This window comes from Emydura macquarii, unplaced genomic scaffold (genome assembly GCF_026122565.2).
Source record: "Emydura macquarii macquarii isolate MOO-44397 ecotype Brisbane River unplaced genomic scaffold, CSIRO-AGI_Emac_v2 contig_18, whole genome shotgun sequence".
Taxonomy (NCBI): Eukaryota; Metazoa; Chordata; order Testudines; family Chelidae; genus Emydura; species Emydura macquarii.
This window is the reverse complement of record NW_027130155.1, coordinates 1851359-1877923: the sequence shown is the minus strand read 5'-3', so window position 1 is coordinate 1877923 and position 26565 is coordinate 1851359. Positions and strand designations below refer to the sequence as shown.

The window sequence follows — 26565 nt, the reverse complement described above, 5'->3', positions numbered from 1 at the left end:
ACATTATTTTAAGATGAATTTGTAACTTTTAAGTCTATAGAAATAATTTGGAATTTCTGGACATTTTTGTTTTTCAGTTAAGAGTAAGTACCACAGATTTCTTGCTAGGGGCTTTATTTAGCAAATAAATTGTTTAGTTTTCTGGAACTTGTGAATCCCAGAAGGTGTGTAGGCCAGCTTTGCACCGTATTGGCATGTTGCATAAGGGAGAAAGAATGGGTAGTTAAGCATCTGGATCAACCAAAATGCAAAAGGTAGCAGACCTGCCTAAGGTACGGGAAGTGTCTGAAAATGGGTTCCTGGCATTATTCTAGACTCACGTCTCTTCCTTCATGTAGGGCCTGATCCAAAGCTCATTAAGTCAATGTCTATTGATATCGGTGGGCTTTGGATCAGACTCAGAATTTGGAAGTTACATTGCTTGGGTTATGGCTACCGCCCTGTGTTGCAGTCACAGATTGGAGGGATGGTTTCCAGCTAAGGTTCCTTGCATTTGTTTTTTAGAAACATAACATACTCCCATCAAATATAAATGTATGTTGTTAGAATTTCTTCTACCCTGATCCCTCTAGTTTGAGGTGAAGCAGGGCTTATTCCCCTTTCAGTAGAGGTTGGGGTTATATAGGCATTAGTATGTCTCCCTCTATTGATGAGACTGAAGATCCAGCATGATTTTTCTGCTACTCTTTCTGTCTCCACATAACCAGGTTGTCACCAAATCTTGCCATTTTGTCCTCCACAATGAACCGAATATTCAAACATTTCCTCTGTGTCCTAACATCTAAAATGCCTTTCTACATCTTAATCAGATCCTGCCTTGATTACTTTATTGTATTCTTCTTTGGCTTCTCTCCTGAATATTTTGCTGCCTCCATTCTGTTCAAATTTTGTTGGCAGCATTTATCTTCTTGCCTTTTGATCAGACCACATCACACCATCACCCTTGAATTACTTCATTTGATCTCACATTAGGTCTTGTTGATCCACCTTGGTCATTGTCATCAAGTTTAAAGGTTACACTTTTAACTGAAATTTTTGTTTTACTTATTACTGTTATAAGTAATACTTTTCAATTAATATAACTGAAATTAATTAGAATATGTTCTCTATTTTTTCTGTTTGTGCATGTAGCAGCACTTCATGTATAGTCAGTTTTGCTGCTTTCTCTGTGTAGTTGGCTAGTTTTCCTTCTTGTTTGTGTAGGTCTTTTAAGGTGTCATCAAGGGAGAGGGAAATACTTAGACCAACATTTTCAAAATGGCCTCTGATTTTTTTTGAGTTCCTCATTTGTTGGATGTACAACTTGAGACACTTTGACATAGATTTTTCAAAAGTGCTGAGCTCCCATGGTTCTTTTCGAGTTCAAACATGAACATGCAGTTGTTCATGCTCCATATAGTGGGTGCTCTGCCTCCCCAGTAATTTCATTACTGGTATTAAATAACCCTAGCTTCTTGGGTCTGATTCTGCTCCCATTGACATCAGTGGCATAACTCTCATTTCCTTAACTGAAAGTGGGATCGGGCCCTTTAAGTGACTTGAGATACCTGGTATAGGAAAGACCGTTTATAGCTACATTTTGTTTCCTTTTATGATTCTGTTTCCATCTATACCAGGGGTAGCCAAACTTATTTGGCTCCGAGCTGCATACGACAATCTTCAGAAGTTTGAGAGCCAGGGTGCACCTGCTGGAGCTCAGGGCTTCAGCCATGTGGTGGGGCGAGGGGCTTCAGCCCTGCTGGGTGTGCCTGCCAGAGCTTGGGGTTCTGAGATCCTCCTCCCTGCTGGGCGGAAGCCCATAGCCCCACCATCCTGCCATAGGGCAGAAGCCTTGAGCTCCCACCCCTCCCCAGTAGGCAGAGAATGGGGGGATGATGTGGGGCCTCTGTGAGCCGCACTTTAACTGTAAAAGAGCTGCAGTTTGGCTACCCTGAGCTATACTGTGCATTATGGTCAATATTACACATCTTATGTTTTAGATATTTTAATTCTCTGTTCAAGTTAGGTGCTTTTCTGGATGCTACTTGTATTTTCCGCTTATGGAAAATATTTTGGAATACACTAGCTGTCTATTAAGGTGGGCAGATAACTAATATTAAATAAGTAAGCTCCCATGTTAAGTGTACTTGTAGAACTTTTAAACTAATCAGTGTAATAGCAAAGAGTATTTTGGTGTTATCTGATGAGTAAGCAAGGTGTATGGAGCTACTTTGTTAAGAAGTCCCATAAGAAATATTAGAAATTGCAATCTGAGATTGAGATGAATGAAAGTGAACTGTAACTTTAATGTGAAACTGGTTATTTTACAGTCTAAAGCTATTGAAACAAATGTGAATTACATGGGAATATGGCAATATAGTAAGGCAATATGAGTATTTGGCTCTAAAATATTTATTATACATCTCTTTATCTTGAAATAACTGGTCTACAGTATGGAAAAGCAGGTTTTTATAATGAATGTTCTGTAATTGGCGGTAGAAGTGACTGAAGCATTTTGTGGAGGCAGTGTATATGGGCCTATAGTGGATAAAGCACTGGATGTGCATTCAGTAGACTTGTGTTCAATTCCTGGCTCTGCCATTGGTCTGCTTTGAAACCAGCAACCTGCTGCTGCTGGTTTAAGAGCCAGCAACCAATCAAGTAGCATGATTAATCAGGCAATCTGCTGCAGGCCAGCTGTACTGATGAGGCTGCTTGGAGACTAGTTCTGCTGCGGGTCCTGATTCCTGACATGGATTAACTTGAGGGATGAAACGGGGTTATGTAGTGAAGGAGACTGTTGTTTGTAGGACCTCTGTTTTATTTGTTGCAGATGTTGGAAGATGTGTATTGTTATTACTGGGAGGAGTGGCTGTAGGCCTGCCCAAAACTAATGAGGGGATGGAATCACTGGGCCCAGGCTACTAGTGATTTCTGGGGACAACAAAAGAAAACTGGATTGGGAGTGAGATCAGAGGTTAATAACAAGGAATCCAGAGGGGAACACCAAGCAGAGAACCTCAGACAGTGCCCACCGCTCCTCAAAGTTGTTTAATGAGTCAGTGGATGCCACCCAGAGGAATTCTGTCTGGAGGTGTGAATGGAGAAGGAACTGGACATAGGCCTCACATTGCAGAGCACCCATGTCCAGCTTCCTTTTCTTGGAGTGATGGATTGTCATCTTGCCAGTGCCAGAAGTAGGTTGACGAAGAGGTCTCTTGACTTTGTGGGGCCATGGATGGGTATGCCAGAATCAGGAGGTGCCGGGAAAAATGCAGTCAGAAGCTCATTATGTGGTCGTAAAGGAGTTGGAACAGGGGCTGCAGCCTGATGCGCTCTATGTAAATGTGCACCAGGGTCTCCCTCTTGCCACAAAAAGTACAGATGTTGGGGGAAGTTCGTGAACTGTGCCAGGTACACACCTGCGCTCAAGGCTTCTGTGAAGGAGCCTTGGAAGATGTGTAGTGAATAAGGCAGGGGACTGCAGGAAGAGAGAGGATGATCTCACTGTGAAGGCAGTTGAAATCTGCCCTGGAGAATTGGATTCTATTCCTTCCTGCGCCACAGAGTTTCTGTGGATGCTTAGTGAAGTCGCTTAAACCATTTGTGTGTGCCTCATATTGTGGGCACCTGAATTGAGACCTTGGGGTCTGATTTGTACAAGCGTTTAGCACTCTCAGCCTGCAGCTGATGTCAGTAGGAGCTGTGCTTTGAACTTGTGATGTGCTGTGTAGTGTTAAGTACCTTGAAAAAATGGGTCCTTTGTGTCCCAAATTGGGCACCCAAAATTAATGGATACTTCTGACCTCAATCTCTGTGTGCGGATAATACTCTCTCATCTTGCAGAGATGTTTGTGAAGCACTCAGATATAAGTGTGTGAAGCACTCAGATTATGCCTTCAGAGCAGGATTTGAATAGTGTGCAGTAAATAAGGTATGGTGCTACACTTTATAAAGCATTTTTAAAGGAATCAAAAAGTATATATTGGTTAGATTTTTAGCTAGCTCATGAAAACTTATTTTTCCTCCAAAAATGTTTTAGTGGAAAACTGTACATAAATGATTGTACAAATGAATGTTGCCAGTCATTTACGTAGTCTGCTGCTTTAGCTTAATATACTTCTAAAGGCAATTTTAAGTTTTTTAAATAAAAAGTGCATTTTTAAAAAAAAATTGGATCAACATGTACATCATGCACTGAAGTGTAATGTCATGAGCCAAAACAATATGTGTCAAATAGTGAATATCTCATTAGAAATGAGTCTTTTGTATTCAGTGTTTCCTTGTTCTATATTTCCTTAATCTTGTTGTCACGAATTTTTAATCTATAGAATTGCAAATGAAGTAATGTTTATTCAGTACTTATTTTGAGCTTACTCAGAAAGTCAGTTCCAGTATGGAATAAATTGCTTTAATATTGCACTCAAAGTAGCACTTTTTACTTACAAAAAAAAAAAAAAAAAAAAAAAAAAAGCCATCTGACAGTATTTTGGCAGTAGGAGGAGCTGATGTTTTAGGTGGAGACTTGCTGTTAAGAGTTGCACATACAATACACCCTCGCTATAATGAACCCCTGGGGATCCAAGTCATTTGTTTGGTATAGCTAGGGATTCTTTACAGCTGACAGAGCTCCTCCTGCCCTGGAGAGAGAGAGCTTCTCCTACCTTGTGGCTGCAGCCCTGGTGAGAGAGCTCTTTCCGCCCTGCAGCCCCTGTCTCGAGGACCTCTCAGCCCGTCACAGCCCTGGGGCTGGAGGTGGGATCCAGGGACCAGGTTTGCGATAGCCCAAGGTTTGCTTTTGTGAAGGGCGTGATAGCGAGTGTGTACTTATTTCAAAAGCGACTTGCTAAGTGTGTTGACTGAAGGTCCAGTCCTACAAGGTGTTGAAGATTGAAGACACTGGGACTTGCTGAGCACCTTGCGGGATCTGGGTGTCAGTCCATGTTTCTCAGACTTTTAGTAATGCAGGTCCATTACAGATATTTTAAAACTTGATGGCTTTTCACAACCAAATACTATTTCTTTTTCTGACTCGGGACATGACATACAAGAATTCAGGACATTATATTCAAGAAGGACACTAGAGCTTGGATGGTATTCCAACTATATTCAACTATCTACAGTCTGTTTAATTTTATAATACTATTTTTTTTAAAAAGCTATAATTTTAAAATACAGATTTGTCATGTTCAGACGCAGCCTAAGATTTTAGTGAGAAGAGTGGGCCTGTTTGAATAGCAGTGTTCGGCTAAATTTCTGATAGCATTAGAAATAAGTAATCTTCCAAGTTTAGAAGACTGTTTAGTTTTCACAGAAATTGTTGCTGAAAACCCAGACTCTCAGCAAATGGAAGCAGCACTTTCATATCTTCATCTCTGAGTTTCTTGTACTCCCATTTAAGAGAAATCTGTAAATTCCTGGTTTGTTAATTTGAAAATTTGGTATTCAGTGTATGATCACTTGATGATGCTAAGAGATTTTCATGAGTTGAGATACCTAATGCTTGAATAAAATCAACTGTTAAGAATGGGGTTCAAATCCAATCGGTATCTGGAGATTCATGTTCAGCTCCAGGAAAATTATTAATCAAAATGGGAGTATAATCTACACAAATGAATTAGTATTTTGTCTTTAACAGCATTTGGATCACTTTCATTCTGTTCTTTTAATAAGTCTAATAATACTGGAAACATTTTGGCAATTCCTTTTTCATTGTGGGCTCTCCGAAGACAAACGTTGCTTCATGACTCCAATTTTCTCTTTCATATCTAGTATATTTATATTCCTACCTTGATGTGTTAGGTTTAGTGCATTGAATTTGTCAATACATCCACCTGTAAACTAATGTAGGCAAGAAGTCCACATTATGCATGTAATGTGCCAGGTCTGTTTTCCCAAAGAGGAAAATTTGGGTTGTGTCACACAATTAAAAAACAACGAGAGTCCTGTAGTACCTTAAAGACTAACTAACAAATTTCTGCGGGCATAAGAAATCCACTTCCTGGACACTACAATACAAATAAAGGATGGTCACATTTAATACCACCCTATACCGAAAAGCAACTGACCGCAGTACATACCTTCATGCCTCCAGCTTCCACTCTGGACACATTACACGATCCATTGTCTATAGCCGAGCCCTAAGATACAACTGGATTTGCTCCGATCCCTCAGACAGAGACAAACACTTACAGGATCTCCATAAAACATTCTTAAAACTATCTGGGGAGGTGAAGAAACAAATTGACAGAGCCAGACAGGTACCCAGAAGTCACCTACTACAGGACAGACCCAACGAAGAAAACAACAGAACACCTACAGCCCCTAGCTAAAATCTCTCCAACACATCATTAAGGATCTACAACCTATCCTAGCAGATGATCCCTCACTCACTCAAGCTGTGGGAGGCAGGTCTATCCTTGCTTACAGACAGCCCCCCAACCTGAAGCAAATACTCACCAGCAACCATACAACAAGAACACTAACTCAGGAACCTATCCCTGCAACCAACCCCGTTGCCAACTTTGCCCGCACATCAACTCTGGTGACACCATCACAGGTCCTAACCACATCAACCACACCACAAGGAGCTCATTCACCTGCACATCTACTAATATATGCCATCATGTGCCAGCAATGCCCCTCTGCCATGTACATTGGCCAAACCGGAGTGTCACTATGCAAAAGAATAAATGGACACAAATCAGACATAAAAAATGATAATATCCATAAACCAGTAGGAGAGCACTTCAATCTCCCAGGATACTCTGTAGCTGATTTGAAACTTGCCATACTTCTACAAAAAAACTTCATAAAAAGACTTCAGCGAGAAACTGCAGAGCTGGAACTCATATGCAAACTTGACCCAATCAGACTGGGCCTGAATAGGGACTTGGAATGATTATCTCATTACAAGAAGTGATTGTCACTGTTCACACATTCTCACCTTCTAATCAATGGTTGAGAATAGGCCTCATCTACTCTAACTGAATTGACTTTGTTAGCACTTGCCCTCTCCATTGTTCTTTCTTACTCTTGGATGTATATATACCTCCTATCTGTGATTTCCATTTCATGCATCTGACAAAGTGGGTTGCAACCCACGAAAGCTTATGCGCACAGAAATTTGTTAGTCTTTAAGGTGCTGCAGGATTCTTGTTTTTGCAGTATACAGACTAACACGGCTAACCCTCTGGAAAGTTACACAATTCAAAGATATTTGTCACATGGAAAATCGTTACAGTGCACCTGACTTCACTGTGAAACAAAAGCTGAGTGTTGTCAGAGTCCATCTCTTCACACAGCATACTTAAACACCATGTGTTCACTGTTTGGGATTTTATAAAAATTCAACATTTTAATAATAGTGTTGAGGGCCTAATGTACTTTGGATTGCATCTTCTTCAGTTCCAAAGCTTTGTGATGAATCATGGCGGATGTCCAAATTGCAATAGGTGCTACTTTCTTTACTTGTGCTGCAACCCCACTGTTCTCTCTGGTCATGGCTGCTGCCTGCCCCATCCGTGCACAGCCGCAAACACATAGTTAAGAGCTTCATCCACTACGGAGTTATCAAGGATTTTGATTATTTTCTCACCAGCTCGGATTGGGATTTCTTTGCAGAATGAAAGTTCTTTAACTATGGTACGTGCTTTGACAAATCTCATGTGACACAGAATCCATCATGTTGGGTATGTCTATTTATTCATCAAGCTGCAGTGCCAAATATTAACTCTTCTTAACTCGTTCTGTCAACTGATCCTGCATATTTTCTGCAAGATCATTAGTGCATCGATAGATAGTATTATTTGGTAGCAGTGGCAATGAAAGCCATTCCTGTCCTTGTTTCGCAATCATAATTCCACTCATATCTATTGCTACTGGAAGTAGAAGGCTCTTGCCAATGGTGTGTGATTGTTTGCATTTTAGACCACATAGGATGCTTGTAAAGGCTTTTTGAAGAACAGTTGCTTTGTTAGACACAATTTTTTTTCCGGATTTAATTCTTCTTGTTTCTGAAGGAAAAAATTGCAGCTCTTCTTTATGAATTCTGGGTGTTGGGTTTCTAAACATCTTTGCAGTTTCCTTGTTCTCATACTTTTATTTACTAACATTTAAACACATGACACACTATGACTGTGGACTTTCTGCAGTATTATTGAGACATGAAAATCTAAACAAATTGTAACTATTGTATTGTCTAAATTTCTGTTCAACATTATTAAAATAATCTTCTGTAATAAAGTTGTAAGTAATAGCCAATGTGGATTTGTCAAGGATAAATCATGCCAAACTAACCTAATTTCCTTCTTTGACAAAGTTACTGGCTTAGTGGATGGTGTGTGTGTGGGGGAAGCTGTAGATGTGATGTATCTTGATTTTAGTAACGTTTTTGATAAAGTCCCCATGACATTCTCATAAGCAAACTAAGGAATGTGGCCTAGATAAAGTTACTAGAAGATAGGTTCAAAACTGGTTGAAAGCTCATCCTCAGAGTAGTTATCAATAGCCTGCTGTCAAACTAAGGGGGATGTATGTACTGCAAGGGAGTGTTATGGGTCTGGTACTAGTCAATATTTTCATTAATGACCTGGATAATAAAGTGGAGAGTATGCTTATAACATTTGTGGATGACACTAAGTTGGGAGAGGTTACTACCAGGTTAGAGGACAGGATTAGAATTCAAAGTGACCACAACAAACTGTGGAATTGATTTGAAATCAACAAGATGAAATTCAATAAAGACAAGTGCAAGATACTACACTTAAGAAGGAAAAAAAATCAAATGCACAGCTACAAAATGGGGAGTGACTAGCTGGGCATTAGCACTACAGAAAATGATATGGGTTTTTTTGTGAATTAAAAACTGAATATGAAAATGTAATATCATTCTGTGGCATATTAACAGGAGTGTTGTATATAAAACCCAGGAGGTATTTTTCCCACTCTGCTTGGTACTGATGAGGCCTCAGATGGGGAGTAGTGTGTCCAATTCTGGCCACCACACTTTTAAGACAGATGAAGATAAATTAGAGAGGGTCCCGAGGAGAGCAACACAAATGATAAACTCTTTAGAAAATCTGACTTGTGAGGAAAGGCTAAATGAACTGGGCATATTTAGTCTTGGGAAAAGAAGACGGGGTGAACCTGATAAGTCTTCAAATATGGTAAAGGCTGTTACAAAGAGGGCAATAACCAGTTGTTTTCTATGTCCATTGAAAGTAGGAGAAGAAGGAATTGGCTTAATCTGCAGCAAGGGAAATTTAGGTCAGATATTAGTAATAAGTTTCTAACTATAAGGGTAGTCAAGCCCTGGAACAGACTTCCAAGGGAGCTTGTAGAATCCTTTCATTGAAGGTTTTTAAGAACAGGTTAGACAAACAACTGTCAGGGATGGTCTATGTGTACTTGGTCCTGGGTCATTGAAGGGGGCTGGACTGACCTCTGGGAGTCCCTTCCAGCCCTACATTTCTGTGATTCTATGATCTTCAGCCGAATGTTTGCTACATGTAGTTTAGCACAGGATAATCATTCCGTTATAATGGTGAGACACATCTGTGTTTCCCTCAGCCCCCTTTCCCTATCTGCTAGTGCTGGTGCTGCTGCCACCACTGGCACTGGGAGCCTCTCTTTGCCCTCTGTTCCAGTAGGGGGCCTTGAGCGGAGAGACTTCCTGACAAATGCTTCCCCCTCCAGAAGTCTCTTGGCTGAAGGCCCTCTGCAGGAGTAGAGGCTGCAGAGAGGTTTCTTGCCCAGGCAGCAACAGCATAAAATGGAGACCCATAGATGAGACACAGGTGATTTTTAAATCTAGTTTAGTAGTCTCTTAATTAGGGGCAGGGAAACCCCCAAACCAGCATATTGATTTAGTTTTGTTCACAAACACAGGAGCCACAGCTCATGGTTTGGAAAGCACTGCTTTAAATGACCATAATTGAGAAGTTCCTTTTGGTTCTATTTTTTTGCCCCTTGACTGCAGACTGGATTCTGCCCGTTAGGTGATAAAAGGAGTGGGGAAGAACAAAGGCTGGGAGCCAGGAGAAGACTAGTAGAATTCAAAGAATGATACTAGGAAAATTAGGACTTGTAATTCTTCACCATTGGTTGAGGTTAGATGATATTGTGATTAAAAATGCTTCAGCCCTTTCTACTGTACAGCTTTCACCATTGCTAATCCTGGAGAATTATAGGTCCCAATTTCCTAATGTAGCTGTAGCCAGAGAATCCTGAAATAATTGCTCATTCTTGGGATGAAGGCCCCTTTTAAGTGCCAGTAGTCTGCGGAGGGGAATCTTAATATCTTGGGTGGGTGTGGGTGGTGATACTGGAACAAAAAAGGATTTAAAGCATTATCCATTTATATAGCCTGAAAAATTCTATAGGCATAATATTTCTTTAATCATGAAGTGACAGCAATAAAAACTGATTTCTTATGAGTTTGAAACCAAGAATGATTGTCTACCCAGCTATTAAATGAATGGCAGTTTTTTACAGCCTTATCCAAATCTATATATGTGAAACTTTATCCAAGTAAACACCTTGGGGATCAAGAAACATGTCTAAAGTTTAATATTTATAGCTCTGGTTTTGGAGTAAAACCATTTAAAGTTGTGTGGTTTTGAAGTGAACATATAGCCTAACTATAAAAGAGCTTCTATTCTCTGATAATTACCTTATAATTCCAGATACATTTTTCTTACATATACTTTTCATTATGATGATAGGAATACAAATGACTTGAATATACAATCAACAAATGATACTTACATGAACAATAGAAAGTAATTTCTAGCAACGTAACTGACAGACTAGAATTATTCAGACCATAAAGCTGCATTACTATATCCTTGTTCACAGAATTGTAAATTAAACAAGTAAACAATAGTGCAATAGCCAATAATGTTCTTCAAATAAGCTCTCTGGTTTTAGAGATGTATGTGTATATATACTAACACCTCTCACCCTAATACAGAGAGTACTGTAAAACTAGTGTCTGAGTAAGACAGAAAATGACTAGAAACAAATGAAAGAAAATGCAACAGTCTAGTATAGAAACCAGTTCTTACCAGAACTTTTTGATTGGGATTAATTAACTTGTGAAGGTACTTAGAAGTTTGTAACACATTTAATACCATAATATGTTTTAAATCTAAAATGCTGGTATTTAGTTTCATTTTATTGTTGATTTACAGACATAAGACTACTGATATTTGTTGTGCAAAATGGCTAGGCAACTAGGAATTTAAAAGGGTGTTTTTTTTCCATTCCCCTGCTGCCACTCACCCATGACCTCCCCATGCAGTAACTTGTACATTCTACAGTGCTACTTACAGGCATCTATTTAGTACTTATAAAAATAAATGCACACTGCAATCCTGCATTTTATAACTCTTTTTTGCTCTTTTGTGAATAGCTTGTAAAAATGGGACGTCGTTCATCAGACACTGAAGAAGAAAACAGAAGCAAAAGAAAAAAGAAACACCGTAGACGATCATCTTCAAGTAGTTCTTCAGACAGTAGAATATACAGCCGTAAGAAATCAGGAAGGAAGTCAGGGTCAAGATCACGGTCTCGAGATCTCCAATCCCGTTCACATTCTTATGAAAAAAGGTAAATTTATAATACTTTACTAAGTGTTACATTTGTCTGTAGGTGTGGCTCCTACAGTTATGCAGCAAGGCTAAGAATATTTGAATACAGTGCATGTTCTGGGTAATTGTTTTGCAGAATCTGTCAAACACCTGTTTTGGGTTTTCCTAGCAAAATTATCCAAGTCTTGCATGATGTTGTTGTTTTTCTGCTTAGTTACAAATATTACTGGTGTGAATGTATGTTTACAAGTAACTTTTCTGTTGGAACAAACATCTTCTGTCCCACCCCAGATTTGTGTTTTTTTTTTGTTTTTTGTTTTGTTTTTTGAACCCTAATAGCTTATCCACTGACATCAGCATAATAAGTAATTTCACTCAGCCAATCATACACAACTGTGTGTCTTTGTGCTACTAGCTTAAAACAAACTGAAGTTAACCAGCCAAGAGCATGATGGAAGAAAGTAGACTTTTTTTAAATGGCAAGGTTTGAAGTAAGTTTTACAATTAATATTTAAACGAGGGTTTTCTCCTATAATTTTTACCCTTTTGTGATGTGGGTGAAACATGTAACAGTTGAGTCCATCCACAAGAAACAAACACTTCATGCCAATACCTCTGTTAACTTCTGCTTGATCTAAAACCTCTCCTTCCTGGGCAAGATGACCAAGAAGGTGGTATCGAACCACTCCAGCAGCACCTAATCTCCTCAGAAATCCTGGATGCCTCTTAATCTGTCTTCAAATGGGCAGGGAACCAAGATTGTGCTATTTGCACTGATGAAGCACAGTTTTAGGTGATGAAGGTGAGATGAGTATAAGAATACTCAACTTGTCCTGCTACATTTGATATAATTGATTAGAAGTTGCTGCTGAACCACTTAGTGCATGTGTAAACAGAAGTGCACTAATCTAGTTTTGTTTATTCCTTCCCAATCAGTCATAAATCATGAAGGGCAATTCCTGCTTTTCCCCATAAGCCCAGACATGTGGAATCCTTTAGGCCTAGTTCTTTTTTCTGCTCCTGCTTAGCATCTACATAGAGCCTGTAGGGAATATAGTAAGATGACATGGGCTTCGATGCCAAAAATATGCTGATGACATGCAGCTTTATGAATCTCTTTCGTCTAGTGCAGATACGGATATCTCACAGATAAAACAGAGCTTGAGGGAGATTGGAGTCTGGATGAAGACCAGCTTACTTAAATTGAATCCAGAGAAGACCAAAGTGTTCTCTTTGAGGATCTGGCTATCGCCTCTGCCTCACTCTCTGTTTAGGGCATTTGCACCTGGCAGTTGAGATGGTATTACACCTCAAGATCAGGATGAATCCAGCATGACCCTTAAAAATTGAATAGCAGCAGTCAGTAAGAAGAGTAGGAAAGATTGGGGATAGGTCCTGGACGCCAAATTTAGACTGTTAGGTAAGAGATTAAAGTCCAGGATGGTAGTGTTTTCTGAAATGCTACCAGTTCCACGTGCAGGGCCAGTTAGATAGGTGGAACTGCAAGTTCTCAATGCGTGGATTAAACCAGCAGTTCTCAAACTTTTTAAATGGAGTCCGGCTCCCTTCCCCCCATGGAATTTTGTATGTCAGTTGCGGCTACCCTTCCTCTGAACCTCCCCACTTTCAGAAAAAAACAGGGCCTATATATCATAGGTGGAGTTCGACTGCTTAATTTGGCGGGTAGGGGTAGCAGCAGCTCCCGCCCCAGCTTTGGAGCCTGATGTGACCTGCCAGAGAAAACGGTGGTGGGGGGGAATCACACCTCATTGTCAGGATTATCCTTGGGCAGCAGCGCAGATGCAGCCACCATCTCTGGGAGCCTGCAGAGTGGCAGCGGCGGGGGGCTTGCTGCGGGAGGTGGGCAGCAGTGGCAGCTGTCAGGAGCAGCGCTCTGACTGGAGACTGAAGCAGCTGAGCAAAGTGTGGAGTCTGGAGCTAGACTGACTCTGTCCCCCACTCCGCCAGCAGTGCCGGGCCCACTGCCTGCAACAGCCTCTCCCCGCCTCCACTCCCCTCCTTAGGGTCCCCCATCCTCACACCTGCCTGGGGCTGCTAATGTGAGGCACAGGGTTCCCCACCGCCACCCAGCCCCGCTGTCAGTCCGGTGCCCCTTACCCAGCAGGGGGAGACAGCTCCATCATAAGTTTAGGGGGGCATTGCCCCCTATGCCCTCCGAAACTCCGCCCATGGCACCCCCCACAATCCATCTTGCATCCCCAGTTTGAGAACTCTTGGATTAGACAATAGTGTTGGGAGGAAGGATTAGGTTTATTAAGAACTGAGGAATCTTTTGAGAAAGGAGGCGCCTATACAGGAAGGATGGGCTCCACCTGAACAAAAAAAGAATCAGATTGCTGGCATGTAAAATTAAAAAGGATGTGGAGGAGTTTTTAAACTAACGGCTGCGGGAAAGCTAACAGGTGCATGGAAGCACATTCAGACAAAGACATCCCTTAGGGGAGGATTTATTAAAGGAGATACTTTATATGTTAATAAGGAGCAGAGGAGAGAAGTTGATAAATTACAGGTAGAAATTAATAATGATATGCAAGACACACCTTCATAGCATTCTCCAAAGAACCAGGATGGAAGGAAACGAAATAGCATGTTCAAAAGCAACAGCTCTTCAAATATGACTAACTCTAATTTAAAAGCTCTGCTAACTGCCTACTAAGCCGTCTTTGCTGTATTTTTCTAATGTTTGTGCAGTAATAAATGGCTATCCTGATAGGTGCTCTATAAATACATACAAATATAATAGTGAGACTACTGGTTCATTCACCCATGGATCTGTTGGTAGCAGTTGTCCCTGTCGATCTCCCCACCCCCTCCAGCTGCCTTTAGGAAGGTACAGGTGAAACAATTCTGAACCCAGGCAAAGATAGATGGAATCATTCCAGCGTGTTTCCATTCTTCTCTTGTAGAACACAGTGTTTGATAATGGCTTACAAGGCCATAGGGCCCTTGTATATTACCATGATTCTGTTCTTTTGCTCACTTCTTCTTTTAAGTGTATGTGAGGTCATTGAGAGAGAGGAAATTTGGGTTGTGATGTCTCCAATAGGCAGAGAAACCATGCAGCTCTACGTGTCTATATTTCATTGAATCCAGCTGCTGTAGTTGCTTGGCTGATCCATTGTCTTACTGTGTTTGGGGCTTGGATGAAGATGAGCTGCCTGTGATTCAATCAACCTGAAAAGATTGTGATTATGTTGATAAATTAGGAGAAATGACTGGAAGAAATGGTGTAGATATTGGCTCTTTCTATGGAGGTAGTTTGCCCTTGCTATGCAATTTTTGGCTCTATTTGTTTCCTCATTTGTAGGGATATGATTCTGTCACAGTGGTCACAACTTGTCAAAGAACCTGTGAATTTTGCCATTTATTTCAACTCCTCTGTAAAATCTCACCACTGTACAGGACCATTTACACGGGCCCTGCTGCAACACATTAACAGTTTTAGTTTGCTTTGATATAATCTTTTTTGTAATGGGACTAGATCAAAGTGAACTAACCAACTGTTAATGTGTAGCAGCTGATCAAAGCAAACTAACAAACTGTTAATGAGTGACAGCAGGGTCTAAGTGAGCAGTTCATTACTTTTGCTTTGATCATCAATCTCCTCCCCTATCCGTTACCTTCTGCCATGCATCTCCCTTAACACTAATTGTCCCCCTGCCTTACCAGCTAACCCCCACCTTTTGCCCTTGCCTCCTCCCTCACTCAGAACTCCCCTTCTGCATCCACTACATCACCTCCTCTATCTGCTGTTATCTCTTACACCATGTCTACTTTTTACCCCTGCCTTTAAGCTCCCTTCCAGCTTTCTGCACCTACCCAACACCCCCTACTTCCCCTGCTCTACTCTGGCCTCCCCCTGTGTCAAACACTCTCTCTGTCACCTCCTTCCATTCTGACTCACCTCCCACACCCCTCTCCCCAGAGCAGAGTTTCTAGATGGGGCAGGTCTGGATCTTTGCCTCTCTCATCCCCGAGTCCCCTGTGTTGACTGTTCCCATTCTCTGCCTTCTTTGCCCCTTGTAGGTTCCCTGGTTCTCGATTCGCCCAAAGTCTACTCTTTCCCCGGCTCACGTGGTCTCTCTCCACAGCCCATCACTAGCAGAGGAATGGTCAGGTTGGGATGGGATATGGCTGGTTTGAGCCAGTTTCCACCAACCAACTGGCCAGGGCACCAGGTAGCATCTCTTGCTTCCTACTGGGATGAAGAGACTTCTCCAGAGCAGGGTCTCGGAGCCTGGGATCCATCAGTGAAATGTTGAGCCTGGGCAGCTGGTCCCAGCGGTGGGTGAGGACAAGAGATGGAATTGCAGGGGTGGGGATTGAGGCTCGGGGGACCTACAAGAGAAAAAGGATTCAGATAACAGGAGCTGTCACCACAGGGGACCTAGGGCATGAGTGGGAGCAAAGACCCAGCCCTATCCCATCTAGGAGCTCTGCACTGGGGAAAAGGGTCTGCAGGGTGGGGGGGGAGTCAAAGTGGGAGAGGGAACAGATGGTGGGATGCCCGTGGGCAAAGCCCTCTCATGCCCCACCACAATTTGAGCACTGATTAATAGTTTGTTTGCTTTGATCTAATCCAGTTTTTCAGAGGATGACATCAAACTCTTAATGCGTGTCGGCAGCTTCCACAAGGTTGCAGTGGCCATAGTATAAAATTATCTATTTTTTTATCCTGACTGTTCTGTGAATTTATGCATAATTTTACTGTGACAAAATTGAATCCCTACTCCTCGCTTCTCAATTTCCAGGTAGAAGGTGTGGCCAAGAGAGTGTGTAGTTTTTTATATCCACACTTGGATAGGAAGTAATATTTCTCCTTTTGGAAGGGTCCACATCCACAGCAATACATATTTCTGTCATCTGCCTTATAGCAACGTTTCTATATGAGTTACATGTTACTACTACTCGTATATCAACTAGTGCAGATTATGGTAGTTCAACTGAGGAGCAGAACAGTCACCTGGTTAATTGTGAGGTGACGAGTTATCTGAATGAGGGGTTCCGTAACCTGAAATTTGTTTCCCTTGTACAGTGTCCAAAGTAAGGCTCACCTCTTCTCCTAGGATTTGGATTAGGAAGGATGAGTAGTTCGGAGGGGGTGATATGAGTTTTATGTTTTGAAATGTGAGGATTTTGTAAGGATGCTTGTTTTGGGGGTAATTTCTATTTATTATTGCTTTGCTTTTATAAGAGTGTTCCCATGTGTTGAATGTGTACCTAGAGGATTGGAATAAACTGAAATAAATAATTCTGAGAAGTGAACTCTGTCCTTCTGTACACCATTTACCTTACCGAGGAGAAAATTTCCGGTTTTAATTGTGATAACTGAAATTCTACGATTAGTGGACAATTTAAAATATCAAGAAATGTTAATTCAAAAAGCACACATAAATGCAAAATTAAGGTTACCCGTTACACAAATTAAGATAACATAAATATATTAAGTTACTTGTCTCTTACTATTTGTATATACCGTGCCTAATACATTGGGACCCTGATCTCACTTGGGACCTCTAGGTGCTATTGTACTATTGTAATAAAAATGAATAATAATTATTTGAGTGTCCCTCTTAAGCACAAACTGATTGCTGATTTTTAAAAGCAGGTATGTGCTAATAACACATTGTTATTTTAGACGCAGACATCGATCTAGCAGTAGCTCTTCATATGGATCCAAAAGAAAACGCAGTCGTAGTCGATCGAGGGGCCGAGGAAAATCCTATAGGTCTCAGAGATCAAGATCAAAGAGTAGAACAAGAAGGTATGATTGTTTTCATTTTCCCCTGCACTCTTTCCCCCAGGAAAAAGTAGTAATCAGATTGTCACGTTTTCAGTTTTTTAATCGATCCCCTCATATTTTTTACTAAGAAATGTTATGTTATCATAGATTGATTTAAAATTATTAAATGATTTGTTACTGGTTGTTTAAAATGTCCTAAAAACAAATGAATAATTTAGATTTCAGATAAGACATTTTAAAAATAAATATTTTGATACATAATTAGAGTTTAGCCAAAATCTATGATGATTGAACTATAGTATTTCAGAGAGAGAGAATTCTAAGACGTTGTTAAATAAATGCTGGAAGCTAGAAAATAACTATCTGCTTTTTAAAGTCCTTTAATTTAATATAGTTGTGCTTTTTCTTTGAAAGTAAAAATTTTAAAATGAGAATTAATGAGAATTATTTAATAAAATCAGTTAGTCATATAATTTCTTTTCAAAAGTCAGTGGTTTTTTTTGTCAGATTAAACTTCTAAAACATCATCTTTGAGTATTGATAGCCTATGAAATGCAATTTTAAAACATTTTAGAAAAAACCAAATCTTTAAGACAGAATGAAGGAACCTTTTAAATCAATGTTAATAAAGATTTTTTTGCTTTTTTGAAAACTTCAAATAAAATGGGAAAATCTTTTGGTTTGAGAGAACTTGATTTACAAAAGGGCTTTCTGCAGTATTATAAATAGAACCTTATTCTTATGACAAAGTTTTCTTTGGGACTGCAGAATTCCATTTCTGGTCTTTTTTCCTTCTGACCATGTGAAAATAGCTTACTCTCCAGTGGTTATATCTTATACGAGCCATGTGCCCATTGGTTATGTCTGATGGACTCTGCTGGGTATCTTTCGTCTCCAGATAACTATGGAGTTTGGGATATGCTAGCCATCAAACTGGCATATCAAATTCTCTAACTTAAAAATTCACATTGGGGAGCACTTTGATGAGAAGGTAAAGTACATACTGTGCATTTGGCTGGTCAGATGCAAAAGATAGCTAAATCAGCCTTAGGCTTAACTGTAACAATCTGAAAATTCCTTACCTGTCCACAGATGGCTGGTTTTCTGTGTTCTTGAATCAGGCAAATAGCGGCTTTATGTGAAGTCTGTGTACGGTTGGCTTGTCATAGACCAGCCCTAATTGCTCTTCTTTTCTCTCCCAGCCATGCCCCTCTCAGAAGGAATGGGTTTATAGTCTCTGCAAAGTTCTGATGTTCATGTTCAGATGTGTATAGAGCCAAGATTTGCAGACATCTGTGGTGTGGAAAGCTATGGTTTTTTTTTTGTTTTTTTTTTGGTAAATCTGATTGACAAATGAATGTTTTCAATAGTAACAAGCAGAATCTTTATTTAAAAACTGATCTTGTTTTAAAAGTGTATCTATGTGTTAACTCTGGAAGTAGAAGGTTTCAAAGAGTATTATAGAATCTGTTTTAATTTTTTTGTAACTTTTAGAAAAGAAAAGTCTTACTTTATTTAAATGTGTATTTTCTGAAAAAGATGTTTATTATCAATAGCTATCAACATCATTGTTGTAGTCACTTTCTGTTGAATTTACTAAAACAGGCCCTAAAACCTGTTATTGAATGATAATTATCAGGAAGGTTGATGCACACAATTCTGAATTTTTGTATAAAGTATTTGAGAGAGAGATTTACTTTTAAATATACCTGATCAGGAGAATTGTTGTTTCTAAATGTTGCTAAACAAATGAGCAGTTCTTTCACCATCATTGTTCACATGGGCATTGTAACTGTTGTCTGGATACTTGCTTCTATGGAACTTGTGTAGTAGCATTTTGGTTATTTAAGCAGCAGCTCCAAATGGACTTTGACAATAGCCATTCAATTGCAAGAGAAGCTATTAAACTCAGTGGGAATACTTGTGCATAAATGTTTGCTGAATTGGTTCGAAGTTTGGGTTTAAAATTGGGTTTAAAATAATTAAATGGCAAAAACATATGGTGCAAATGAAATATATTTAGTAAGCCAAATATTGAATTTTAGGGAATATAGAAGCTACACAGTAACTTAGAGCTGAGGGTTTTAGTGTAATTAAATATAAATACTAGGTAATATTTAAATACTCAAAGTAAGACTAATAGATTAAATGATTTGAGCTTTTAGTAGTTAGTTCTATGCTACTACCATTAAGCCATGGATTAGGCTAATTTCTGGGGAGGGGTTATGACAATTGCTGTTTTTTCTTGCAAGGCTTAAAAGTATATGCTAAATAAAATAGTAAAAAGCATACAGAACATAGCAAAACTTTGCAAGATGATTACAAAACATAATTGACTTGACTCAGAGACCTAGACTCTGTGTTTGCTGTGATGTCCCATTATGTGTTCTGGGGACTCTGCAACAGAACAATAGCTGGCTGGTCTGAGTGGAGGTATTTGAAATGGAAGAGGGTAATATTTAGAAGCAGTTATGCTGCATGCCTCTTTGTACCTATTATATTTGTGGGGTATTCTGCACGTAATTTTTAAAAAAGTAGTTACACATCCTGCTGGCATTTCCATTATAAACTTAATTTTGGGGAGGTGCTTTCACTTAGCTTTTTTATTTTTTCCTTGTTGTGAAATTTGGTGTATACTATATATTACAGTGTAGGTTCATTCAGGGGCTGGGCTGTGATCATGAGCAGCCGGCTGTGATCATCGAGTTGTGCTTTATGCTCAGGTAGTAATGGGGGGTTGTGCTCTTGGTGCTTAAAGTTTCAGGTTCAACCCTTAATAGCTTGTGGAGCCTGGATACATAACTACATCCATGGGTTTTTTAGTCTGTTCTCAGTCTGGTTGAGTTGGAGGAGTTCAGGATCTGGCCTTCTAGTGAAGTAGTAAAATTGTCTTCTCATTCTGGATTTTGTACTTAGCTTTTCCTCCTCTTTTCAAAGTTATAACAATTATTTAAAATAATCAACCAAGTTCTTTCAGTTAAGATGTGCTCAAATTAGCTAAATGATTAACAATCATATATTAAAAGTACAGTATGGTAGTATTATATAACATTTTTTCTACTAACAGTAGATACATACTAGGGCTTTTGCATTGCTTTTTCTCTACCCATCCCATTTTTTCCTCACTCCTTTTTTTTCTGTTGCTGGTGCCTTTCTGCAATTTTTTGCTGCTGCTGTTGGCAATTCTGTGACTTGAAAACTGCCAGTTACACCAGACTTCTGTCAAGTCTTCCCTGTTTCTTGGTGCTAATGACCGCTATGATTATGCAACATATTTCATACCCTAATATTATTTTCCCATCTCAAAATCTGTCTAGTTCACCTGAAGTCTAGTGGCTTAGGGATTTGTAGTGCTGAGGTCATTGCTGAATAGACTTCCCTGTGAGTATCTCATATGCTTACTACAATTCCAAAGCTGGCTGTCGTTAACTTTTATCCATGAGTCAATGTATAGTTTACATCTGATTCAAAAAGTAGATGCTGAAGGCTAAAGTGAATATTTTATATAGAGCCTGTGATGCATGTAGCACTTTTGATATGAGTTAAGGAACCTGATTTGACAATGTAAGTAAATTGAACTAGGGGAGTGGAAGAAGGGATGTAATGCAAAAGCAAAGTAAACAGTTGTTGAACACACCTTATTAGCTCCTTGTAGGTGTATAAAGGCTGTTCCTGCCACGTCCCACACTTGGAACAAAGTGTGGAGTTGAGAGTAGAAGAAAGAGAACAAGGATTCTGCAAAGGTGGGGTGGGAAGTTGACTGATTGTAACCAAAGAACATTCGAAGCTGACGTCAGAAATGTGTGGAAGGCTTCAATACAAGAGAAAACCTGGTCATATAAACCCATCTCATAGTCTAAGATGAATTTATGTAAAGGGTTTCTCAGCAAAACACTGCTAACTGCCATCTGCTGAATTTCTATACTAATAACCATATGTGCACAAAGGACAATTGATATTAGCTTAAAAAGAACTCTTGTAGGCAAGCCTGTCAGTGTCCTGGTGGTGGAACATGGAGGACTGCAGTTAAAATGTCTTTAGTTTTCTGGGTTGGGAGTTTGCAGAGGCAGCTCACCCAGCCTTGTGTATAGCTCTTTGTGTTCTTTAGATGACTTCCCTTTCCATTTGCCTATGATCCTAACTAACATTTGGAGCAATTCTGGTACGAGTCACACCACGCACCATCTCAGTCTTGGATGAGGTTGCTGCAGTGTGGGGCCTGATTGAGGTTAAAAAGGGGTTTATACTAGAGATTCTCCCCTTTTATGCTCTCTGCGGTGTATGTGTTTTAACCGCATCTGAGTCAGAATATGGCAAATATTAGATTACCCCTTCTCCATTAAAAAGTACATACATTCTCTTGACAAGATACATTCATAAGGTGACCTGTTTGCTTTATATGACACTTGCTGTAACAAACACTATTTCTTGTTGAATAAGACAGCAACTAGTCTCATGATATACATGTAACCTTTTTACTTTGTTTCTTGGCAGCTTTATCTTGCATAGCCTTTTCTCTGTCAAATTTTTCATACTTTACTGAGTGCGGGTACCGCTTTTGAGCACTGGAGGAAGAAACGTCTTTCCCTGCTATTTTGTTATCCTCAATTTTAGTTCTTGAAAGGGAGATACACAATAATTGAGCATAGTGAGAAATTATTGTAATGTGTTGAAATGCATAGAGTTTTGAGGGGTTTTTTTAATGGAAAATATTACCCATAAAATTCACCTTAAGTAAAGTGTTTTTGTTTTTTTGGTCATGTCAGTATTAAGTTTCTCTCGCTTCATACAGGTATTGCTGAAATTTGGTAAAATTGTGAAATCCAGTCATTGTGCACCAGGGATCAAACCTGAGCTTTCATGACTATTTTATTGTCCTATTTTGACACAGAACTTCCTGTGCACTGAGAACCTGAGAAGATAGTGCAAAGAGGAAGTATTTACATTTTTGTATGTACTGAGGATTTTTTGTGGAAGGGGTGGGGGCTAAATGTTAGGGATGGGCTCAGATTATTAGCACAGAAATTGAAAAGATTTGGGAAAATTATTTAACTGGGAACTGGACAGGATTTGAATTGGGCTGGTATGTTTCCATATACTGTACTGTTACCTCTCTTGAGTCCACTGACATCTTGTTCTATCTCCTTCCACCAATGTCAGCTGTGAATGGCCATTGCTGCTAAGCTACTGCAGGCAGCTGCTGCTGACCATGAGACAGCAGTGGGGGGCCAGAGCACAGTCTTCCAGTGTAGATGAGAGGGCCATCTTGTGGTGATTGCTGCTGCTTCCCCTGTTGGCCGGGATTGAATACTGGATCTCTTCTCCTGTTACCTTCTCTTACAGCCTATTCTGCCAGCTCCTCAGGACTCGAGAAAGTCAAATCCTCTCCTTCACTTCCTTCTCCTCTTGTCTACCTTTTCCCTGCCTTTCTCCTCCTCTTCCACCAAGAAATGAAGAGGGTAAAAAGAGATCAGATAGAGAGGGTCATGGTCAGGAATGGAGATGTCATGTAGTGGGAACAGGTCATGAGTAATGTTGTGGATGGAGCTGGTGGTGTGGGCAGAGCCTGAGTGAGTATCACCTCCTACTCTTCTTCCAGTTTTATCCTGGAGCTGGAGGGAAGGCACTGGGTGCTGAGGAGCACTCAAGTCAGACAAGGACATGAGATATAGGTGTTATGATACTTTTGTATTATAACACCCATATCTCTCTTATTTAGTAGTAAAGGATAGGACAGACATTACAGTTGAACTTGAGGAAGGCAGGTTGGGATCAGAGTTAAATTCAAGAAAAGTAATGGGATGTCAGATAAAGAATACAATAAAAATGAAAGAGGACCTTGATGTATTAAACATTACTGAAAAATGGTGGAATGACCAAAGACAAATAGGATACTGGCTACAAACTCTACAGGAAGGGCAGATTAGGCCAAAAAGACTGAGTGGCAGTACTATGTATGAAGAGATATCTTTGATGCTAATGAGGCAGGACTGAACATAGCCAGTGGTGGTGAGGGAATGTCTGTTAGAAAAAAAGTGAAAGCTTCATACTTCTAAACCACCAAAGTGCTAATCTCTTCTTTTAGCAGCAGCCGTTGTGGACATTGTCATTTTACCCTACTCCATATTGTGAAGTAGAACCTGTTCAGTACTCCCAATTTATTTTTTTGAAATAGAATGGTAGTTAGAAGTGGTTGTGGAACCAAAACTGCTGCTGAAAGACCAGTTAGGCTTCTGAGAATAGGAAAAGAGAGGAAGTTCCACATAGTCCAGAAAACCTTTTATATATGAATCAAAACAAAAAAACTTAAAGAAAGGTAGACACGAAATATATTAAAAATACTCTTATCCAGGAGCATACATTTTCCCTTTTTACACAGTGCCTGGTTAGTCTGTGGAACTCATTGCCGCAAGACATAATTGAAAGGGAAAAAATATTGAATACTCTAATAGTAGTAAACTGAGCCAGTACGTATATTACCTTTTGGTGCACTTTTATCAGTGGCTGAAGCTGAAAATGTACTCAAGGCATGTGTACAATAGTTTACTAATGTGTTCCCTAGCATGGCTTATTGTTATGTTATTCATCACGTTACAATTGAGCAACATAAGATTAATGATTCCCTAGAGAAAGTGTTCTGTATCCATTTTACTCACAATCTCTGTCTGCTGGTTTAAGTACTGATATCAAAGACTTGAAACTGGGGTTCTTCTGTGGTAGACATGGCTTCTCAAACTGTTCCAAAATAAATTCAATACTTGATCAGTAAGTTGAGGCATCTTTCATCTTTTCATTAACATAATTTTCCAAACCCCTTGAGATATTTCAAGTTTTGATTTAAAGCCTTAAAATAAAAGTTAACAAAATGAACAAATATGACACAAGCAGCACAGTTATATTAGAAACATTAAAGTTCACCATATCTATTAAAATATTCTTTTTTTAACCTACTGCTTGTAAAAGGTGGTATATTGACAAACAAGGGCTGAAATATATTGAACCATTGAACAGGTACAGCTTGGGATGTGGCAAGGAAAGCACAAGTTTTTCTAGGCCACTGTGGCTCATCTTCCTGCCAATGTGCCTCAACTTTGATCTGGAAGAATCACCTTTAAGAGTGAGCAATTGTAGTGATTTTTCCACTGGGAAGTGGACTGAGACCACAAAACTCATTTCATATTGGAGATTGAAGAGCCGTTCGCTATATTTCAGCTTACCTGGCCTGGATTGAAACAGTGATAGTCTGTAAGCTGTATATCACTATCTCACTATCAGTCATTGCTTTTCTCTCCTCAACCCTCAATCACATTAGAGTATTTTATGCTTTCAAATTAATGAACATGTTAGATTGGCCATGCTTTCACTGACATGTTTTTGTAATTTTTTCGTAACAGAGAAGTTTTGTAAGGGTTAATAAATGATGTACAGAGTTTTGAACATGTAACGCACCAAGTATCAAGTATTCTTAACAAATTTTTTAAGTTAAATACTGTTCTAGTTATTTTTAATATTTTGAGTAGATATTATATTTTTGTAACCTAAATGGATTTTTCTTTATCTCAGAACTTAAGAAAATATGTGCATATTGCAATTATTTATTTTATGTCAGATGCATCTTAAGAGTCAAGAAGTAAGACTGCCAAGCAATGCTATAAATTTAAAACTGTCCTACAGCAAGATAGTATGATGCAAATATGAATTAATAAGATCACAAACTGAATTTCGGCAAAACAACCAAGATTTACATTAAATTAGGAAATATAAAACCGATTTAGTTTGTTTTACTGAGCATTTGCTTAATAACATTTTGCCTTCTTGCAATCTTTTTAAAGACAATAATTCGTCTGTGAAATGCAGGCACATCCTCAGTAGAAAAATTGAAAGCAACAGCTCACTTTCTGAAACCACACATATAGTGATAGAAAGAAATATTTCAGCTCTACAAAATTTAATAAATCATCCCATTTCCTAATTTGATCATATTAGATGCTGATGTGGAAGAAGCATTTCAAATACCATCTCATTAATATACATCAGTCTGGGGAATAGAATGGAATACTTATGCAGAGATGTCACAGTTACTGTTTCTTAGTTTACTAAGTGGAACAGGTTGATGTGATACTGGGTGCTATTTGTCAATGTCTTGTTAAAATGGTTTGGGTCGAGTTATGGAGTCCAGAAAGACGGCGGCTGATAAATCAAAAGTGGATTGAGTGGACAGGAGGCAGTGATTGATACTGTGACAGGATATGAAGAAAGGAATCTTGATACAAGCATGCATGATATTGAATATGAGAAGGAAAATGGCCCTGGAGTATGGATATTATTCAGGGGAATGAGAATAATAATAGCAGCTTGAAATTATTGCTGGGTGAATATTAGGATAGTTCTTATTAGAGTATTATGCTTTTCTAGGATGGAGGAACTAAAATATGTATAATTTATATGTGCATAGAGTATTAACATATGCCTGGAGTTTATTACAGTTGTTTTTCCATGTTAGTTGTAAAATAACTGTTTTCTTATATATCCAATCTCATAATTAAATCTTTGAATTCATGGGGCTTTAGAGAGGAAAAAAAAGATACTAAAACTTATGCCTTGATTTCATGCAGTCCAGTGATTATAGAGTATTGTACTGTAATTGTGTTTAAATCTGTGAGTTTGTTTTTATTGTCTGCCAAGCATTTTTGGCTTCTACTGTTACCTGAAATTGAAAACTGCTGTCATGAAATATTTTTGAACTCAGTTCAGTTTAGGTACTTTGACAGATCTATATACCTAATAGATAAGACCTTCTAAAAATGATCAAGGTTGGTAATGTTGCTGTTTCTGGACTACTAATGAAAAATATTTTCTGCCTATGACTTTTAATTGAAAATATTTTACTCTTTAACTTCAAATTTTTCTCTTTAATTGATTTAAAGTTGAAACGTGTGCATGCTACTGTAGGCAGGTGGAAATAAGTCTACTTTCTATGGATAGTTTCAGAAAATTCTCATTTATTTTTAGGTTAAAAACAAGATGGATATTGATTGAATTTTCCATTTTCCTGGCAATGTAAACTAGAATTAATTCATGTTCAACCCTGATAATTGGTCAGAATTCTTTTATGTTAGAATGTTTGCATCCTAGAAGGATGTGGTCTCCTAATTATGCAAAGAAATACAATGTGAAAGAGGTCAAGGAATGAAAAATGCTAAATTGTGGAGAACTCTACCGACTCCGTGT

The 26565-nt window shown here is 39.1% G+C and overlaps 1 protein-coding gene across 1 annotated transcript in view; it reads left to right on the top strand.

Annotated features, from left to right (window-relative positions):
- The window catches only part of RSRC1 (arginine and serine rich coiled-coil 1), a 342090-nt gene that overhangs the window by 3005 nt on the left and 312520 nt on the right, over positions 1 to 26565 (top strand). Inside the window, exons 2-3 of the mRNA XM_067532335.1 lie at positions 11393 to 11589; positions 17230 to 17355. Coding sequence (XP_067388436.1) covers positions 11402 to 11589; positions 17230 to 17355 — 314 coding nt within the window. The 5' untranslated portion in view covers positions 11393 to 11401. The remainder of the gene's footprint in view (positions 1 to 11392; positions 11590 to 17229; positions 17356 to 26565) is intronic.